The following is a 22,583-nucleotide window of genomic DNA, read 5'->3' on the forward strand; positions in this document are numbered from 1 at the left end:
TGAACGCTGCACAGAGCCAGCATTTAGGGTTGTGCAAACTGTGCCTTGCATGAGAGAAAATGGACAAGGGGTAGGTGCAGCATGAAATGTAGCCCATCCTCTCCTTCCTAAACTATGTGCCCTCACAAGGTGCTCTGTGCCCCTAAAGGAAAGATGAGTTTTTATCTGAGCACACAGAAACTCTATATGTGATAGTGGTCCCAATACACTGTAAGAGTAAGTAAAAGATTTTCTCTGAGCTTTTGGGAAGGGCACCTGGTCCCAGCCTTGAAAAGTTAAGAAAGAGTTCCATGAAGAAATGCTACATAAACAGCCTTCCAACACAAATGGGAGTTCCCCTGGTGAACACAAGTGGGAAGAATGCTCCAAACAGAGAGAGGTAGAGAAAGACAGTCTATTAGGAACTACAAGTAGTTCATTATGGCTGGAACCTAGCGGGGTGAGGGAAGAGCAGTGAGGGATGAGCTTGGAAAACAAAGCAGAGTCCAGATCATGAACACCTTATAGACCAGGATTAGGGTTTGACTTTTATTTTGAAGGCAATGGGAAGTCATAGAGGCATTTTGAAAATGATCAGATTTAATTTCTAAAAGCTCACTCTGGTTGTAGGGTAGAACTGGGGAAGGGGACTGCAGGCAGGAGATCAGATGTGAGGCATTGGTGACCCAAGTGAAGACAGCTGGGTGGTGGGAATGAGAGAATTTCAGATCTAGTCAACAGGGTGATAAGACAATAATTTTCCATATAATTTGTTGCCACTAGTCAAGAAGGAGAGAGAATTCACCTTTTCAGTCAAATAGGCTGGGTGGCTTGGAGGAAAGTGCAGGAGCTTTGTAGCTAGACAGCAGAGTTTGAATCAGGGGCCCCCAATGGTTAGCTGTGGGATCCTGGATGAGTACAGCCATTTTGGCCTTAGTTTCTTCACCTGTTAAAAGTGTAATAATAATACACTTGCACGGTACACTTGAGTGTGGTTGGGAGGATTAGATTTGGTATCATATGTGTAAGGGCTTGATTCACAGACAACACTGAAGCAGTTTCCTTCCTTTCTCTCTTTCTCCTCTTTCCTTTCCCCAACCCATCCTTAATAGGACAGCCCTTTACAACACCTTCCATTGTCTAGATTCAAACTTAAAAAGCACATTTGTCCCCAGAAGAGAAGTGAGGAATGGCTTTCCAGTGTTCATGGTGAACTCTCTATAGTGGAGCAGTAATTTATACTAGCGACTTGTACAGTTGACTGGGTCACATATGCTTCTGGCAATGAGAAGAATGCTATGGATCTATTCTCTCAAAAAAATGCCACATTATGTACAGCACTTTACACATAATTTCCATTAGTTCCAAGACCTTGTAAAACTCATGATGGACTCTAGGTTCAAAAGTTTTCCTTCACACTAATTCACTGAATTTTTAAGTTTACGATGATTGATAGTGACCTAGTGTTTATGCACATGGAATTGGGATCTTCCGTAGGTTTACAGATGAGTGTTTAACAATAGCTGATACTTTCAAACAAGTCCTCCCTGGAATGGCTACGTGGATATTTTTTGAAAAAGGTTGACATTAAAAAAGTAGGAAAAAACATTTTTAGATACGTCATAAAAATTTGTTTGAAAACAATTCTTATTCTAATAAAAGTGTGCTGGCTCATATTAGAGGACAAGCCTCTTCTGATAAAATTCCATCATGCAATACCATCCTGTATCAGGAGCTCCAATGAGCTGTGTGGTACATTCTCCTCTGACTTGTGATACCTGGGAGCAGAATTTCAGCAACAACCATTTATCGACTTTTGTTTACACTAGGCAACTGAGAACAGCAAACTCAGACTGTACTCAAGCGACTGGTCATGTTACACACAGTATACTATGCTCTGAAAAGAACGTACAAAATAAAGACTCAGATTCAAAACAGTGAGGGTTGTGATGGATCACAGCCAAGTTCCAACCTCTGAGGTCAGTGGGAGGGTGACTATGGTTAGTTAGTTTCTTACTCAGCCACAAACATTCCTGCGGTTAATTAAATGGTGGGCTGTGGAGGGCAGGGTGGGTACTTAGAATAACACACATTGACACAAGATAACTTTCATCCTGTGACAGGTCACGAATATAGGTGCCAGAGACCACAAGGTTCAGATGATGACTTGGCAGTTTTTCCTGGAAATTGGAAATGAGCGCTCCCTCTGTCTTTTTAAAAACTGCTTGGACATATATCTAGTAAACACATTAAAAACAGACAACCAAAGTCTAGACTAGGTGTTTTAAGGTCCCCTTTACTACAACTCCTACATTGCTTTTTATTTCACAAAATTTTTAAAAAGCTATGAGAACAGGGACTCTCCAGAACAGATGTTAGTTCATGAGTCTTTTAAAGTAAGTATCCTCCATCATTTAAAAGAGAGTTATAGAAAAATTGCAGAGTTATAGAAAAGAGTTTACACTGTTCCTCTTAAACCTCATATGATGTTTCTTCACCTGTGTTCAAGTTGCATAAACATATAAAATGTTTCCTTGTAATCTAATCTAAACCCACAGACCAAAACATTTGTTGACAATAAGGCAAGGGAAAAGTCAGGAAGAAAACCAAGTTTAACCATAGCCAGTGCTTATACGTCTAACAAAACCAAGAAACAATTCCTTGCATATTTGGAACTCATAAAGGAGATTCACTTCCCAGTCTTTATCAAAATGCTTAAGGTGCAATTATAAAGAGGCTTAATCCATTTTCTGACAGGTAAAAGATCTCACACAAAGTGGTTTACAAGTATCATATTTATCTGAAGAACTAGGTAGATACTACCTGGAGCCAGAGAAGTTGACTGCAGGGACAACACATATCCTGCCCTGGCTTAGAGTGTTTTCAGAGTCCTCTGGTCCCCTCTGAGCACACACGTGGAGGAGGATAACCTCAGATGCCTGAGACCAAAGGCGAGAGGAAGAGCTTGAGCCCAGAGAGGAAGGAGACAGGGCTAGAGCGAGAAAGAGGGACTGGCAACAGGTACGGGTCCAATGACCATCACAGCATCCTAAAACCTGGTTGTAGCTTGGTTAAGGGACCCAGGAAGGAATGGGGTGAGACGAGAGGGTGGAAATTAACTTCCAACCTAACATCCGAAGACCAAAGAACCTTGGCCTCTAGGGGACTGTAAACAAACACACTGGACTATTACCTTATTTTTAAAAACAGATACAATGGCATGCTTTGCTTATTATAAATTTGATTATTTTCAGCTGAAAAAAGATGGCATATTTTAAATTTAATCTTTACATGCCACGTGTAGAAAGCATTAGCCACTCACACTGTTTAGTCATAGAATCTCCATAAAAATTGTCTCTTGTCTAGGTTTCTGAATCAAATGTCATTCAGAAATTTATGTTTTGCTCTTTTTTTTGGTTTTGCTTTGTTTTGTTTTAAAGTAAAGAATAATAGCACACATGGCTTATTACTGCAACTTGCTCTTATGTTCTCAGATGAATATTTCTTTTGATGATGAAAGAAAAAGACTGATTTCATGTCAAGAATATAACATTTTAAGGGTAAGATAAGCTGTTCCTAATATTTTCCAAAGGGTTGACAAGACAAAGTGAAATGCAAAGATTCCTTCAATTTCTTTTTTTTTTTTTTAAAGATTTTATTTATTTATCTATTTTCCCCCCAAAGCCCCAGTAGATAGTTGTATGTCATAGCTGCCCATCCTTCTAGTTGATGTATGTGGGACGCGGCCTCAGCATGGCCGGAAAAGCGGTGCTTCAGTGCGCGCCCGGGATCTGAACCCGGGCCGCCAGCAGCTGAGCGCACGTACTTAACTGCTAAGCCACGGGGCCGGCCCCAATTTCTTTCTTAGATAAACTTTTGAATGTGATACACTGGCAGGGACAAAATCTTGGTGGTCTCATAACCACAAAACATAATCTAGATAGAGAGTGACTTTTAAAGTCTTATGAGTTTTAGTGACTAACACAGCAACATGATGTTTAAGGTTTTTCTTAAAGACTCACTACAGGTAGAGAAACACCAAACAGAGTTTCATTCTGTTCTGGTCCATGTTGCTGGCCAATTTCCCAGTCTGAGACCCATCACTAACTCTAGAGTTGGATCCACTACATTATTTTCCCACAGGGGAGAAAACAATAACCCAATAACACACTAAGGCCCGTTGTTGTGCTAAGTCATCACTCTTGCTCAGCATGATATTACAACTAGGAAAGAGGTGGATTCACCATGGTGTTGGTCAAGCTGAGATTTATGAGGCCTTGACCCGAGGCTGGGAGCAGGGTAGTGTGAGGAATGGTCGCCTTGAGTATCAAAACAAACCATACATTTCCCCCTAGATAATATTTGATTAATGTTAAACATCAAAATTTCCTGTAAATCTAAGTAATCTGCTCAAGGATATAATAATGTCCCTTCCTATGGGTTCATTTAATCCATGATATGGATGGTAGGCTATCTCTGCCTCTTCCTATTGATCTGAATAGTTATTGCCTTAATTTTCAGATTCACACCCGTGCTCTCTGAGATTAATTCACCACGTTTCAGCTTTGTGAGAGGTATCTTCTATGGGGCTTTCTGTATGTATCACGCTGGCATTGTTTTCCTTCTATGCCCAGGGAGTCTAATTCCAGTTTAGCAATCGAAGATGTGGTTTCTCATGTGAGTTTTAAAAAGATGATTATCTCTGCAAGGAGACAAGAGACCTTGCTGTGTTTTCATTTAAAATGTGACATGAAGCCTGAACTGACTTTACCCCTGTTTGATACAGAAGTCTTCCCTCTCCTTTAAGTCCTACCAACAGACAGTGTCTATTCGTTTGGCTCGTCAAATCAAACTCGGCACACAGCAGCAAGGATTGGCACAAAACCTGACCTACCCTTGGGGCAGGCATCCACACTTCAGAGACTCGGGACTCCACTCCACTCACTTGGATGATGGGACTTTCTGTGACATTGACATAGCTTTGTTCACAGACTCTCTGGATATGCTTGATTATATAACAGCTCACTGCTTTGTTTAACCTGTAGGGTAAGGTGAAGTAAAGAGTAGCTGACAGACATTGAGGGTATAATGCAAAGTGAAATAAGTCAGAGGGAGAAGGTCAAATACCGTATGATTTCCTTCATTAAGTAGTAGATAATAACAACAATAAACAAACACATAGGGACAGAGATTGGATTGGTGGTTACCAGAGGGGAAGGGGGGAGGGAGGAGGGTGAAAGGGATAATTCGGTACATGTGTGGTGATGGGTTGTAATTAGTATTTTGGTGGTGAACATGATGTAGTCCATGCAGAAATTAAAGTACAATGATGTACACCTGAAATTTTTACAATGTTATAAACCAATGTTACTGCAAAAAAAAAAAAGAAAATACTAGTAACCAGATTTCACCAACTGCCAAAAAAAAAAAAAGAAAGTATTTCCCAATCCATGTTTCCACCAATTGTTTATGGGCGTACCTGTTTCCCACCCTCTCACCATCATTGGATATTTTTAGTCTTTAATTTTTACCAATGGGATAGGCAACATATCTCATTGTAGTTTTAATTCATGTCTTTGGTTACCAGTAAGATTGAGCATCTTTTCGAATGGATTTGCAGTTCTCCTTCTGTGATGCTTATTTGCATCTATTTCCCATTTTTCTTTTGGGTTGCTGGTCTTATTCTAACTAACTTGTAGGCTCTCCTTAGGGCAAATGATACAAAAACCACACCATGGGTATTTTGTAGCCCACTCTGCTAACTCACTTTGCATTAGTAATTGCTGGAGAAGCCTCTATTATTCAGCCTCCTCCTATTTCTACGCTGTTGTTTTCCTTCTTCCCTAATGGAACAGTCCCACGATGGCAGTCAGCAAATTAGACAGCAGACATTTGAGGAGGACAAGAGAAACAAATATGCACTGATTTCTTATAGGTGCTGTGTGGTTAACCTATACCCTCTAACGCAACCCAAACAAATTTAAGAAATTTGTGTCATTGTTGTCTTCCAAATGAAAAAATTAAGATTCAGTGAAGGTTGGGAAATGAGCCCAAGGTAAATGAAGTGTTAAGAAACCTCAGGTCTGTTTGTTGATACCAAAAACCTGTGCTCCTTCCACCAAACCATGCTTTCTTCAGAAAAACTTCTGTTAACCTACCAGTACAAATTAGCTAGTTTACACTCGGGGCTCTGAGGAGATGTAATGCAGAAAGAGCCGAAACTGGGGCTCAGACTTATCAATCTCAAGCTTTGGTTGGGGACTAAAGGAGGGAGGATGAAGCTAAGGATGAGATGGATAAAGTCTTCCCTGGATTGACTTGGGAAAAGCAAGAAAAAATGGAAAATGTGATCACAGAAGTACTGAGGATATGGTGCCTATATCAGTGGGCTGGAGCATGGAAACAGAGGAAAAAGAGAGACCGTCCAAGTATAAACGTGAATGCACCTCCATGTTTGTGAACTAGTGAAGAAACATCAAAGGAACAACAACAACATGGACTGGAGAACAGTTAAGATTAACAGTGCCTCATTATGGGATGCCAGACGGCAGAGTTAAAAAAAAAGCAGAACTGCACACTGCAGCAGGTTCTTCCAGTAGCAAGCAAATTCAAATACCAGACACCTGCCTCCGTGGGAAGCAGATTAGCGATACTTTCGCCTGTTTATCCAAAAGCAAAGATGTGGGTAGCAAGATTACTAGAAGTGTCTTCTTGGAGTATAAAGGACAATTATGATAGCTTAGGCCACCGCCTTTCAGTAAATTCCATCTGGTACTTTACAAATTAGCTCATTATTCTGCTGTTCTTATGAATGTGTTAGTCTGCAAACATATCGTTGTCACAAATTAGTCATCTAGTGTTTCTCTGAAAGTGATTTAATATAAGCACACCCACATCATAATACGGAATAGTAAAATAGGTCCTTGCTTGATCCTCTAAATGGAATTTAGCATAGAATATGATTCGATTTCCAAAGGTTATTTGGCACATACATCATCTCCTGATTTTCTAAGATTAGAATGTGATTGTTGCCCTGAATATTGACAATATCATGGACTATTAGAAATCTCTTTGGTTTCCCCATAAACTCCAAGAGAGACCCAATCCTACCAATAAATGATGGATTTGCAAATTGAAAAAAAAAAAAAAAGAGTAGCTGACAAGAGAGATTTAGGGAGACTTAATTCTGGTATGGAGAAGCCTCTACATGGGACTAAACTAAGATCGTTTTAGTCCTCCTTTTTTTGCCGTATTCTGGGGAAAAGCAATGTTTTATCTAGATAAGAAATGGCAACAGATTCTAAAGGTTTTCTGATGTATTTAATGGGGAAGCTAGGCCAAATACAAAAGCCTTATGAAGTGCTAATTGTATAAAAAACCACCTCATAGCAATAAATTGGTAATCAATTGTAATTACAGGAATATGAATACATAGCTAAAATGATGTCATATATCTTTCGATCATAGTTATTCAGGTACATGAATAAGCACTATTTCTCAGATCTGTTCTGTCTTCTCCTATGTGATTTTAGACAATATAGTCAACACCTCTGGTCATCGTAGAGTAATTCCTTCATAGTTGTATGACAAAAGACACTCTGGTCCTAATTTGAACGTCAAATGGGTGATTTTAATACTGTCATACACTAGACAAGTGGTTCCTTATTCTTTCTTGCAGTTGTTTTTTGCTACTTGTTGAACTCAATATTGAGAGCCTTTTTCTTTTAGTGAGCGATACTCTATTCCATTTAATATTTTCATTTGTTGGATTTTCAGTCTAGCTCTTTTACCAGGTCTTAACAGAAGACGTTAAAACTAGAAAAATCACAATCAGTGCCTACTGTTTTGCAAACAAAAAATTCCTAAGTCCAAATATGGGTTTGACATAAAAATCATAAACATTTGCAAAGATAATGTGTAACTGTACTGACTAGACCTGCACCGCTGCCTTCTCCTCACAGCATTCAACTGTGGCTTTCTTAATCTTTTCAAAATAGGACTCTGCCAGCTGCCAGCTGCAGGGCACTGATTTCAACTTAGAAGAAAAGCTACTATTGGCTTGAAAATCACTGTTTTTTGCTATTGTTGTTTGTTTTTAATACTTGCCGAAGAAAAAGATGAGACCTGATCAGAACAGCTCTTATGAAAGTTTCTCTATCACTGTCTGACCAAAAATTGCAGGGCTCAGATGAACTGGGGACAGTGGGGTAGCCTGAACACATCAAATCCTAGAACTTTTCTAAATTGAGGTAAATATTTTATAAAATTTGCCATTTTAACCATTTTTATGTGTACAATTCAATGGCATTAAGTACATTCACAATGTTGTACAACCATCACCACCAGTTATTTCCAATTTTTTTTTATCATCCCAAACAGAAACTCTGTACCCAATAAGCAAAAACTCCCATTCCCCCTCCCCAGGCCCTAGTAGCAATAATTTACTTTCTGTCTCCACGAATTTGCCTATTCTAGATATTTTATATAAGTGGAATCATAGAATATTTGTTCTTTTGTTTTTGGCTCATTTCAACTTAGCATAATGTTTTCGAAGTTCATCCATGTTGTAGCGTGCATCAGAACTTCATTCCTTTCTACGGCTGAATAATATTCCCTTATATGTATATACTACATTTTGTTCCTCCCTCATCCGTTGATGGACATGGGGTTGCTTCCACCTTTGGCTATTGTGAGTAATGCTGCTGTGAACACTGGCATACGAGTATCTGTTTGAGCCCTGTTTTCAGTTCTTTTGGGTATTTACCTAGGAGTGGAATTGCTGGTCATATGGTAATTCTGTTTACATTTTGAAGTAATTGACAAACTGTTAAACTGTTTTCTACAGAAGTTGCATCATTTTATATTCCCCAGCCATGAACCAGGGTTCCAATTTCTCCACATTCTTGCCAACACTTGGGTGTGAAGTGCTATCTCATTGGGGTTTTGATTTGCTTTTCCCTAATGACTAATGATGTCAAGTATCTTTTCATGTGCTTATTGGCCATTTGTACATCTTCTTCAGAGGAATGTCTAAAACATCTAAAAATCTGCCCATTTTTAAATTTGGTTGTCTTTCTGTTGTTGAGTTGTGCGAGTTGCTAGCGAACAGAAATATAACTGATCTTTGTGTGTTGATTTTATATTCTGATATTAAATCTTTATCAGATATATAATTTATAAATATTTTCTCCCGTTTTGTGGGTGGCAAGGACTGCTGGCCACCACCAGAAGCTGGGGAAAGGCAAGGAAAGATTCCACCAGAGTCTCAAAGGGAACATAGCCCTGCTGACGCCTTGATTTCAGACTTCTAGCCTCCAGAACTATGAGAGAATAAATTTCTGTTGTTTTAAGCCACCCAGTTTGTGTTGCTTTTTCATGGTAGCCCTAGGAAATTAAGACATGTTCCAATTTTGATACCTTTTATTTCTTTTTCTTGCCTAATTGTTCTGGATAGAATTAATAATAATCCTTCTCAAACTCTTCTGACAAACGAAGAGGAGGGAACACTTCCTCACTCATGCTAAGAGGCCAGCACTGTTCTTACATCAAAGCCAGACAAGGACACTACAAGAAAAGAAAACTACAAGTACCCCTGATGAGCCATTGATGCACAAATCCTAGCAACCCGAACTCAGGAGCATACTGAAAGGATTACACACCACGACTAAGTGGAATTTATGCTAGGAATGCGAGGCTATGGAACATGAAAATCAATCAATACAATAAACCACGTTCATAGAAGGAAGGGGAAAAAACACATAATCATCTCAATTGATGCAGAAAAAGCATTTGACAAAATTCAACACCATTTCATGATAAAAACACTCAATAAACCTGGAATACAAGAGAAGTTCCCCAACATGACAAAGGCTATATATGAAAGAATCCAACTAACACCATACTCAACGGTGAAAGACTGAACGCTTTTCCCCTAAGGCCAGGAAGAGGACAAGGACGCCTGCGTCTGCCACTTCTACTCCACATGGTCTGGTTTCTACTTGCTGTCAATGTTTACGCGGAGGAATGGGAGAGTAGAGCTGCCTACTCTGCCATTTTGCTGATTCTCCCAAATGCTAGAACCCTTATACTACCGTCATACATAAAAGAGTACTTATTAAATTCACATCTACGCAAATGATGGTCCTGGAAAATAAAGTTAATAGCTGAAGTTAATTGAGTGCTTACCAGTATCAGGCTCTGCACTGAACCTTATATGCCTAATTTGAAATCTTCACAACAATGCCATGAGGTAGGTATTATGTTCCCTGTTTTATAAACGAACAAATTGTTACTTAGAGAGACTAAATAACTTGCCCAAATTAACAACTCGTAAGAAACAGAACAGAGCAGCTAATCTAGGCTGACTGAAAAATCATGCATTTAAATAGTATCCTGGTAACAGTCAGTGTTCCAAGAAGCCTTTAGGATAACTGAGAAGGGTTTACTTATAAAGAGATTTACTTTAGAGGTGTGAGTGGGATGTAAGAGGACTGTAAGGGATAGTGCAGTAACCCTGCATGATCAAAAACCAGGGCTGTTGCCACCCCTGGAGGCAAAGGGACCAGGGGCTGGAAAGAGAGAGGAGCGTCAATAAGGTTTCCTGCAGAGAAATGTTACCCTCCAGGAGAGGGACACAGTAACCTTGCAACAAGTTTTGAGGGAAGATAGGGAGATAAATATCCTGACCTCCCTCCCTCCCATGACTTGTCAGAGCTTCCCATTAGCTCAACAACCTGAAGCCAGAGGACCCGGTAGGCAGCCGCCTGGGGCGGAGAGCAGGGCGAAGAAGTGCGGAGGATGGATCTAGGATGGGAGGTGGGGCAAATGGAAGATATCCAGCACGACCATGATACATTGTAGAATTCTAGGAAATATCTTTAAACTGAGACGCTTCCAAGTTGGGGGGGTGGGGATGCAAGCATTAGTAAAGTCGTACAGATTTACACAGCAGACAAAATGATGGACAGTCTAAGCAAATAAATATCTGAAGTTCTCTTTAGCTCCATTATGAGAAAAATTATTAAAGATACATCTCTACACAAATATTTAAAACTGTTTCTCAAAATTTATTTCCTGATGTGGACTGAAGCATTAATAGCTGAGCATATAATTTTTTCAGTCATTGTTGTCTACAAGTATGAATGAACACAGAGAGTCTGAAGAAGGAATGGTTCATGATGGCATCTGGTTTCTGATAAGCAAGACATTTGCTAATTTATTCAGAATGTGATGGCTACTTATTACTATTATTATCATATATTGTTATTACTTTATCTGAATGGTTATGCTTCCAGATTTCCTTCATATTTTGAACTTTTAAATTTATTTGCACTGTGATAGACTACAGCATTCACAGTGTCTTGCATATAACAGATGACAAATGCTTTATAACTGATTATTTAATGAAAAAAATGAGTTATCTACTTATTTATACATATGTTTTGACCTTTATGATAAAATCAGAATAAATATAAGTCCAGAGATTAATACAATAAGCAGAATGTTTGGAAACATTTGGCATATTTAAGAAGATTAAATCATACACGGTCTACAAATTAGATACCATCTTTCAAATGATTAACGCTTTATGAAAATAGAGCCTTAAGCTTGACAGCACTTAGAGCAAAAAAGGTTATTTCAGGTCTTGGTTTCATACACTGGGAAGAACTACTGTGATCTGTGAAAAGTCAGAATAAGCCTATTTTAAAAAAACAGGACAAATGGCAGCATTCAGACTCTAAAGCCTCAAGAGGTCACTGGGTTAAGGGTATGGCCTGTGGAGTCACACAGACTCATGTTTTGATCCTGGTTCTGACACAGGCCAATTAGATAAACTTGGAGTCTAAGTTTTTCTCATATGTAAAATCTGTAGAATAATGCCTCCCTCATAGAATTGTTATGAACAATAAAATGAGATAACACATGTAAAGTGCCTAGCACACAAAGACCAGCAATAATTGGGATTATCATCATCGTAAGGATTTCTTCCTAAGGCTGTATATGACTTGGAACCCAGAAATATGTGATTTTCAATAGTATTTCTGTGGGTTGAATGTATTGATATGCACTGTAATTGAAAATGGATATTTTTCATTGGAATGATATGGCAATACAGATTAATGTAGCAGCAGCAGTAGTGTGGTAGTAGTAAAATAATAATAATAATTTAACAATTTACATCAAAATAATTTAGATACCGTGGCTTTTGTTCTAAAACGCTCTAATTTACTTAAAATTGCGCATTAGTCATTTATTCTACTTTCTCTGAAATAGGTGTATGTAGATTGTTCCCTGTCAGCCGCTGGATCTAGTTTTATCAAAGAGGAGTGAGTGATTTATCATTTATAACTACTACGTCTCAAACACTCCTTCAGTGTGGTCAGATAAGCGCCATGATCAAGGACGACCTTCCTTCAGTGTCAGCAGCCAGTGCGACCACTAGCCCTGCCCCTCTGAGACAAGGATTACTGGATGCTTACAGTGGCCTATGGCTAAAAGTCTGCAAGTTCTCATCTGACTACATTTCCAGTGATCACATTTCTGGATTATCCAGTTTATACAGACAAAAGGAAGGTACGTATTAGAGGGGAATGTTTTATCTCCAGTGCTGATTTCTTTGAGGAAGAGATTTTCCTAAGTGTATTCATGACCTTTCTGTCTCTCTATTCACTCTGCCCTGGGAAGAGGAGGGATTTATTTGGTAAATTTGTGAAGGCTCAGTCCCGCCCTTCCTCTTGGGAATAAGCGGCCTGCAGGGAGAGGCCACCTCTGCTACTCTTCCAGGAGCAGAGTCTTCCCTCCCTTTAGAGAAGAATTGTTCTCTAACTCGGGGGATTTGTGAGCAAGCCCATTGGGCTCTCATAGGAAACTACATTCTCCAACTTGTTTTTTATAAAAAATAAAGGTGGGGACTGGCCTGGTGGCATAGTGGTTGGGTTCAGGTGCTCTGCTTCTGTGGCCTACGGTTCACGGGTTTGGATCCCGGGCACAGACCTACACACAGCACATCAAGCATGCTGTGGAGGCATCCCACATACAAAATAGAGGAGGGTGGGCACAGATGTTAGCTCAGTGACAATCTTCCTCAAGCAAAAAGAGGAAGATTGCCAACAGATGTTAGTTCAGGGCCAATCTTCCTCAGCAAAAAAACAAAAAACAAAAAACTTCATATAATTAAAAAAAATAAATAAAGGTGATATTTTTGACCTCCATCTGCTACTCTTTATTTTATTTTTCAATTTGCATAGAACGGGAGAGGGAAGCCATTTTATTGTTTCATATACCCATCATACCTGAAAGTTGATAACCTTCGTGAATTTTCTATCATCAAAAAGCTTTGGGCCTAGAGAAAGCAAAACTCCCAAATCCAACAAATTCCATCATGACCAGCTTTCAGAGCCTCCAATCAAGCCCCAGTGTTCTTCTCCATTGGAAGGAATTGGAGCCAATTCTTCGTAACTTCAGAAAGCAGTTAAAATAAAAACCCTTTAGGCTATCATTTGGATTTTTCTAAGCTCACTATTGATCCTGCTGCTGCACACTGAGGAAAAAAGCTTGAATTCTTTTATTGGGAAAAGTAAGAATATAGACACATCTTCAAAGCTCATTTGATTTGTGACCAATTTCTAAAGAAACACACTTTTGACCATCTGTGATAGCAGGCACGTAAATAACTCATCATCATGCGCACATGACATTCTGAGTACACTTACCTCTGCTGTGTGCTTTGCCACGTGCCCCACGATGACAATGACCTTCCCTTTGAAGCTCTGCAGCATGGCGGTGTAAGGGCCCTGGGTAAGCCCCCCTTCTGCAGTGAATGCCGCGCTGAATGGAATGTTGATGCTGCCTGAAATGTGGCCCCGAATGAAACTGAGAAGGAAAGCTAAGGAAAACATTTATGTGCAGACTTGAGTGTGTGAGGGAAACTCACAGAGATAACTGATTCCCAGAAGACAGTACCGTTAAAATCAAACACAAATGGATTTCAGATCTGAAAATTCCTGAGCAGACAAAACCAGTTTAGTCATACGAGCAAAGCTTAAATTTAGCTTATTTTGCAAGACACGCGAGGCTAATTTGACCTGGGTCACTTCTTGCTTATGCCTCTAAAAATCATAAGTGAAACTTAAATCGTTCCCCCAAATTGATATGAAGTAACCACTAACCAATTCTCTTTCATTTAAGAAAATTCTGATACGGTAACTAATTACTGAAAAATATAAACAGCCACTACCAGCACACTACATAAGCTGCTTTATGACAGTATCCCTCGGAGCCTCCGTGTTCTAGTGTCAGTGCTGCTGGTTTGCAAACTGGCTTTTTGGTGTGTGCACAATGAATTTTTGCTAATAACTACCTCAGTGATTCACTGGTTGTACTCCTGTTTTTCCTGAACTTCTGACAGTTCTAAACATCTTCCATGCTCACGTGAGTATTTTATCTAAATGAAGTAAGGCCCTCCTTCTCTAAGGAAAAAGATGTTAAATGTGAAAACGGAACGGAAAGGAGAAAGGAAGAAGACTATGTGAAGATGTAAAGAGACTTTCGAGGTTGAAGGGAGCATCAGGAAAGTGGTCTGGATGCAGCCCATCAGTGGCTGTCACACGGCTGCAGAGCGTTCATGCCTTTCAGTTCATCACGACGCCTGTGATTGCTTTAAAGCCCTGGGGGTAATAGAGCCAAGTGGACTCTCAGATCTAACCTGGTACTACAAAAGCCTATCTACTTTGAGCAAGTAATTGTGGGATGGGAATCTAGAATTGTTAGAGGTCATTAGCACTGGTTGGAAACATTTCTGTTGTTGGTTTATTTCTCAAGTAAACTCAACTGACATTTCCACTCTTTCCAATTTCATGTTCTCTAAAGGGGGCGATGTTTTATTATATTCACACTTTAGAAGGGTTCTGATGGTTTCATTGACAATTACTTTTAATTTCGGAATTAAAAGCATATATTAGCTTACAATATTTAGAAATATCATAAGATCTTAAAGAAAAAATATATGCCCGCAAAAGAAATTAAAAAGTACAGGGGCTGGCCCCGTGGCTTAGCGGTTATGTGCTTGCGCTCCGCTGCTGGCGGCCCGGCTTCAGATCCCGGGCGTGCACCGACGCAGCGCTTCTCGGGCCACGCTGAGGCCGCGTCCCACATACAGCAACTAGAAGGATGTGCAGCTATGACATACAACTATCTACTGGGGCTTTAAGGGGAAAAAAAAAATAAATAAAGTCTTTAAAAAAAAAGTACAATAAAAAAGTACAATTAAAACGAAGATTCTTCATTCAGTCTATAGAGGAAGCCATTCTTAAATATTATTAATCAAATAACTCTTTAAATTAACATAAAATAACTGTGAAAACTGCTCTGAAAGAGATGTATACGACGCATTGATAGGATATATCAATTTGGGGAGCACAGGGAAGGTTTTCACTGAGAGAGTAAGTAATGGCCAAGTTAAATTTTGAAGAATTAATAAAAATCAATTATGCAAAGGGATGAAACGAAGGTGGGATAGGGTGGTGGACAGGATGAACGTTTCAGGCAGAAATGCTGGGCTTATCGGGGGAGGCACATGTCCCGTAAGACGGAAGAAGGGGGCCAGAGCTAGTAGAAGTCAGAGAGCAAAGGGATAAGATGGGCCTGGAAATGGATGAGAGGCCAGACCGCGCAGGCAGGGCCTGTGGCCCATGTTGATAACGGTGGTCTTTATCCTGGAGCAATGAAACTCAGAAAGCATGTTAAGCAAGAAGTAACGGATCACACTTGCACTTTAGCAACAATGTGGAGAAAGGCTAGAAGGGGACACTAGTTTATAAGAAGTCTAGACAATATCTCTTTCCTTCCTTAACAATCCTGATGATGACCACGAAGGGATGTTTATATGTTCAATAGAGGCATTTTCCCCTGAACTTCCACTTTAGATATGTTCTTTAAAAAATGGAACACTCATAGAGTTTTAAAAGGTATGCCACAAGCAACTAATATTCCCCCCAAAATTCATCAGTCATCACTGTAGCAGAGGGAAAATTATAATTATTTATTGACATGACAGTTTCTCAATTGCCCCAGTGCGTAGGTTCAGTTTCAGAATACTACTTCTCTCTTTCTGTTTCTCGGTCTGTCTTTCTCCTCATTAATGGAGAGAGGAGAAATTTGAGATTCCTCCTCTCGACAATGAGGGTGGAGATTGACCACATGTTTTAATTTGAAAATTTTCAGTCAGCCGCTGCTTCATCACTTTTTCTTTAAAGAAAAGCATTTGGCATTAATAGTGAGGGAAAGGACCATAAAAACTTCTGAAAAATGAAGAGATAGAATAGACATTAGCATCTCAGTGTACAATGTTTGGTTAGCATCTCCTAGAATGGACAAAGAATTTATGATCATGGGCAGATCAGCCTTGGATTTCATCAGCACAATTTCTCAAACATTTACAATTATTCAGTATTCTCAATTGCAGTTTCATGAACAGTAATAACTTTGTCCTCAGCTACAATTACTCTGACAGTACTTTTATTTTCAGTAAGGACATATCTTAAAATGAAAATTGTTGATACCACAAACTAAGAACCTAACAACTCAAATATTCTCAGCAAATGGATCTACATCTGCCAGTCTGGATTAGTTGCCAGACAGAGTTTCTGTGTTTATCCAGCAGCCCTTATCAACTGTGAGCATTTTTTATTTCTAGTGCTTTCAAAGTAGCAAAAGCGATACAAATCTATCCCAGTCCAAGGCTGCAGCAGACATGTTCGGGTGCCTGCCTACGCCCCGCTTCCTTGTTTGAAAGGGGCTCACTCGGGAGAGTCAGCCTGGCTGTCACGTTTGCATGAGATGACCCTGCCACAGCCATGACTGACAGGGTGGTGGGGGGGAGAGGAAACAGCAGATGCAGGCGGAGCCAGTCAGATTCTCTCCCTTGAAATACAAGATAAAATACAATGCTTAGACTGTGTTAAGCTTTACAATGTAAAGTCACATTTAAGTGCCTCCTACACATCTTAAAAAATTAGTGACTCTAGAAATAAAATAATTTATTTTACAAGATAAATTCCATAAATATTTGGTTTTAAAAAAGTACCCATCTGTATCCAATACCCAATATCTAATATCTGTATCCAAAATCACAGATGAGCATTTGATGATTTTGTAGGCTCAGTATCAAAAATTTATTATGTGCTTTTAAGAAGATTTTAGTCCAAATTGCCTTTTAGTCACTAGAAGTATGTCATAAGCTTGTTACCATGCTGGAATTTTCTGTTGGTTGTGTTTTATGGTTTGATGTTTAAAAAAAATCTAGATTAAACATTAAAATGCTTGACAACAAATGATGGCAACAGAGTCTTTTGGGGAAGAGGGAAGTTATAATCCAAAATGCAAAACGATTCCAAACCTTTCTTAGGCTCTTTTAACACTTTGGAAGGTAAGGCACAAAAGAAAAAAAGCCTTAACCCACACTTCCCCTATTCTTAGTTAAGTTCAATCGAAAAGTCCTGGAAACATAAGAGCACTCATCCAAGAACACTCTTGTCATAAAACTTCCAGTGCAAGAAGATTGGGTAGGCATGGATATTTGTAGACAGGGCAGTCAAACCTCTAGATATGGATCCTTCACTGCATCACGGGCAAACAGCAGAGGAGAACGAGACCGCCTAGTTACATATTAACATTTACAAGCAACGTTCTCTTCTGTGGAAGCTGAACAATGAAGACAATTTTGGTTATTTAAAGATCTCATTTCCTTGTAATTATTTAATTAATGTAATTAATGTAATTATTTCATTGCCTACATTAGAAATTCTCATGTGTCACAGACATTATATGATGAAGTAGAACTTAGGCAATTTCTAAACATCTGAGAGGCTGTCAGATTATATTGTAAAGGTAGGAAGTTAAATACTTTTTTCACCTTCTAAGTCCTTCATAATCATAATAAAATATTAGGTATTTGAAAATGAGCAAAGAACAGATTTCTGTATAGTTTGTGTTAACTGGACAGAAATAGAAGAAAATTTCTGACATATAGTGACTCTCATTCTCAAAGTCGACTCTGACTAGTCCTGGGAGAACTACGGCATGGAAGCAAAACGGCAGAGAACACGCTGAGATAAGCGCTGTGTCCAGGCTCTCAGGACGGCAGCTTTATCTCGCTGTGCTGCAGAGGAAGACAAGTAGGTGCAGGCTCTTCAAACTGAGGTGGTGGTCGAGATGAACGTGCAACAACACATATGCTAGGATTATGACCGTCACTTCACTGCTTTCCTCACATTCTAGACAAGAACGTGGATTCTCTGCATTTGCCTTTTGTATTTAAAAAAGCCATTGCTTGTCAGCATGACACAGCTACGGGGTAAGTGATACCCACACTTACAGAGCTTCCATCGTGAGTGCACGACCCCACAGCTAGACACGAGGCCATCTTACAAATGAAGAATTTAAAAAGCTTCAGCTCCAAAGTACCCAGTGTAGAGACTGTTAAGGCCATAGGAGCCCAAGTATTTATGTGGTAATTAGCCCGCTCATGTACACATGTTGAAGCTGGAATTATAACAACGCCCACCACAGTTTTCAGGCTGGCCTTGGCAAACGTAGCAGTGGCACTCGTAGGCACTACCTTTCTAAACTTCCAGTGTTCTTAAGACTTTTTGATGGCATACTTGAAGGAACTGAAAGATGAAAGACCTAATAAAGAAGTCAGCAGTACTTACAATGAAATCGCGACTACGGAATAACAGCAGCTATAAAAGCAAAAAGCACCAGTTCTTGTAGCAATCACCTGGCCAGGGGTTTGCACAGGGCTGTTGACTCCCCTGATTGCACTCTGTGATATAGTCTAGTAAACAGAAGACTTTTCTTTGGTGACTGGTGACCTCACCCTGACTTGCAGTAAGCTGTTCCCCTCCCCGAAACCATACCACTCAGCTCTACTGTCCATTTGGCAGACATTGCCAAAAAGCATTCAAATGTGTGCTTATAACAAAAATAAATGTTCACATTAAACAAAATCTGGTGGCCCAATGTACAAATAGATCAGAAAAAGGACTTTAAATTTTCTGTGACAAAAGAGTTGGATTATTAGAACAGTATTAACAAGTAAGGATGATGTGCATTAATTTCTAGGTTTCTAAGACATGAAGACTTTCCTGTATTCATAAGTCAGTCTATGCAACAAAACTGCAAGTAGATGCGCCATATGTTAATCAAGCAGATAGAAAAAATATCAGTTCTAAGAATAATATAGGTACGTGGTATAAGTAAATTACATAGGTAAATGTTCTTATATGAGAAAGACTCTTCACTTTACAAAAAGATTTTAAAATTCCTTTAAAATCTTTGACAGCTCAAAATTCAACACAGAAACAATCTCATGATTTTCTAAATCCTAAAACAGCACAGACAGTATGTTGTTGGGTACCACACTTAGTGTCGTCATAGCTCTAGACACAAAGCACACCAGCTGTCCACCAGACCACTGATGAGGGTACACACACCTTTACGTTGGCTTGTTTGCCATGTTAACCAATTACAATTAGTGTTATAGAGCCCAAAGTAAAGGCTACACCTTTAGTTATCAGTAGCCAAAAGGGAATATGGAATTAAACCCACAGTTTCCTCATATACAATGTAACTAAATAGCATTAACTGATATAAAAATTGTATCTTTAGATATCATTTTTCCTTGCTACTCTATTGCTGCTTTTTTTGAATGGCATTAGCATCCCCCAAATCAGTCTAAAATCTCATTTCTGACATCTCATCAGTGGCAACATTCAACGTTCTGTTGCACTGATAAATCCCATCCTCCATCTCTGTCCCCACTGCTACCTGACTACTTCAGACACTCATTACCTTGGGCTTAGACGACTGCAGTAGCTTTCTGTTTTCTCCAACTCTCATCTTTTCCCTTGGAAATCCATTTTTTTCACAATTTTGTTAGATTAAAAATTTAAGAACAAAGTTCTGATATTACATCCCTGAGAAACCTTCCATGGCTGCCTACAGGACAAAGCCCAAATTTCTCAGTTAAGGCCGCATGAATGGCACCTACTTCAATTCCAACCAAACGGAATCACACACGGTTCCCAGTACATGTTCTGCCTAGCTCCTGTAGTTTTCTTTGCCTAAATATGTTTTCTCCATATTTTTCAGTGTTCAAATATTATCCATCCTTCAAGTGTTTCCTCCATGAAAGTGTCCCTTCCCCCAGTATCTGTGTATCTCTCATAACAGCAATTTGATCTTGTATGAAACAGACTAATGTACAGGATTTCCATCAAGACTTTAAACAATTTATAGGAAGGATCTGTATTTATCTCATCTATGAAACTCTTACAATGCTTAATACTGTGCCTAGAATACATTTTACATGTTTGCTGAGTAAATGAAGTTCAGAATTGTGCCAAATCTAGCATAACTTGCGTCAGCGGCAAATATGCTAATTGCCTCCTGGCCTGCCAGCTAGCGGCACCACTACCAACAGTGCCTGCAGGTGCCACGACATGGAATTCCCTTTTGTCAATAAACATGTGAGAAAAGGGCAAGAAATAGCACCAAGAGCCATTTCTCTGGATTTTCTCCAGTACAGTACTGACCCAAAGGGCCCAGGAAACCTGGTTTATTTTAGGGCAAAGCTAGTGGCCTCGCTCTTCGTGACTGCAGACATGAAGGGATGCTTATGCCCATCAAATAAATCTCTGGGTGAGTCCATCCTTCCAGTCTTGCCTGCACCATTACCTCCACTCTCATCCTTCCTCCACGCTGCACAAATCTCTCGAAAACACAAATCTGATCCTGCCACGCACCTGCTTAAAATTCCTTAATGCTTTCTCACAGCCTTTGGAATGAGACCCCAACTTCTTCACGAAGTTATGCAATGTTCTCCACGAAGCTGCCTCTGCCTACCCTAGCCTCACTTCCCACCCTCATAAATCCTCTCCATGCACGTCCAGAGTGCCTGCAGTGCCTTGAATGTGTCCTCCTCACACTCGGTGCACCCACACGGCACGTTTTTTAGTCTGAAACGTCCTCTCTCCATTGCTGGCGTAACTTCTACTTGTCTTTCAAGAATCATCTCAGGCATCACCTGGCTTAGGTGACCATCCCTCCCATGGCCTTCTGGGTATACCTCAGACACAGACCACTTCACACTGTATTAGAATTGTTTCTTTGAGGTGTCTATCTTAGCCACAACACCATGAGCTCCTGGTGGGCAGGGGCCTGGCAAAGCAGGTCTGCAAACAGGACTGCCTGGCTGATTGAATGAGTCTGTACGACACTGAGGAACTGGGGCTGCGGATGGGTCTCAGAGCAAACAGGAGCTCTTCAACAGTTAAAGTACCTCTCACAGCTGACTACTGATCCAGGCAGGGGAGACATTCCTCAGCAGTGGCTACCATATCCTCCCACATCCTACAAGGTTCATTCAGATATGGGAATACAACTGGATAGAAGTTTTTTTTACATATATTTATTTATTGAATCCTCAAAACAACCTAGGAATTTGGCATTATTATTATCCAAATTTTACAGACAGGGAAATCAAGGTCCAGAGATGTTTAGCAAGCTTACTAGGGTCACAAGCTAGAAAGTAACAAAGGTGGGATTCACATCCAGCTCCGAAGTCCTTGATCTTAACCCCGACACTTCCCTGTCAGGTACCAATACAAGCATCAGATGCATGTCTGTGTATATACGGAGACACACACACCTTCCCAGGTAGACCCTAAACATCTGGAGGCCAGTGCCCCCTACCATACTGGTGTGTGTCCCCACTACCTTAGCCAGTCTTTGCCTATAGCAGGTACGCGAATCGTCTGGATGACTGACCGTTGGTTCTTCCATTCACTTTTGCGGGGACCTGAGATTTTTAGCAGCAAGCAGGAGTATTCTGGGGTGCAAGGGGGAAGAAACAGAATTTCAGAACAGACCTGAACACTCTGGAATTCTTGGTTTCCAGTTCTTAATTCTGCAAGCTTTGAGGACAGGTTTGTACAAGAGAGGATACTGATGTAAAAGCTCTTGAAAGTGGAATAAAATTCGCTCCTCAAAAAGCAAAATAAAACCCAAACCATATTATAGTTACACAGTTTCTCCCCAAAATTTTAATTCAGGTAGTTTGAACCTAGAACCAAATGGGACGAAAACAATTTTACCACACCTCCTTACTACCTAGCCTGCTCTGAACACAAGTTTCTCTAAATGACTCTGAAGAAGATTTCAGAACTTCTTCAGGACACACACAAGAGAACACCAGCACTGACTAAGGATGAATAACATAGTATAATAATGAAAACAACTCAGTGTACGTGTTTTTCAAACTAAAAAATTTAAGCCTGAGATTGTCCTTCCTATATCTTCTGATATTTTTTTAAAAAGGTAAGATTTTTACAAATAAAGTTGCAAAAACTCAGCCTTGACTTCAAGCAAATGAGAATAACATTTCTTTAAAGTATTTCTGTTTACAGGTAACACTGGTTGGCCTCACATTTACATGACTAAGACCACTCTTAATATGAACGCCAGAAAATATGAAACCCTAAACATTCAGAACTATTAAGGAAAACAATAGCTTGGCTTGTGTATTACCTTTGAAACTATTAACA

At 39.7% G+C, this 22,583-nt stretch overlaps 1 protein-coding gene across 6 annotated transcripts in view; it reads right to left on the minus strand.

Annotated features, from left to right (window-relative positions):
* The window catches only part of TBCK (TBC1 domain containing kinase), a 211,753-nt gene that overhangs the window by 11,355 nt on the left and 177,815 nt on the right, over positions 1-22,583 (minus strand). For all 6 annotated transcript variants that reach the window (XM_058549863.1, XM_058549864.1, XM_058549862.1 and 3 more), the window contains one exon: positions 13,692-13,851. In XM_058549863.1, the coding sequence (XP_058405846.1) occupies positions 13,692-13,851 (160 nt within the window). The remainder of the gene's footprint in view (positions 1-13,691; positions 13,852-22,583) is intronic.

Source organism: Diceros bicornis, chromosome 11, assembly GCF_020826845.1.
Source record: "Diceros bicornis minor isolate mBicDic1 chromosome 11, mDicBic1.mat.cur, whole genome shotgun sequence".
Taxonomy (NCBI): Eukaryota; Metazoa; Chordata; class Mammalia; order Perissodactyla; family Rhinocerotidae; genus Diceros; species Diceros bicornis.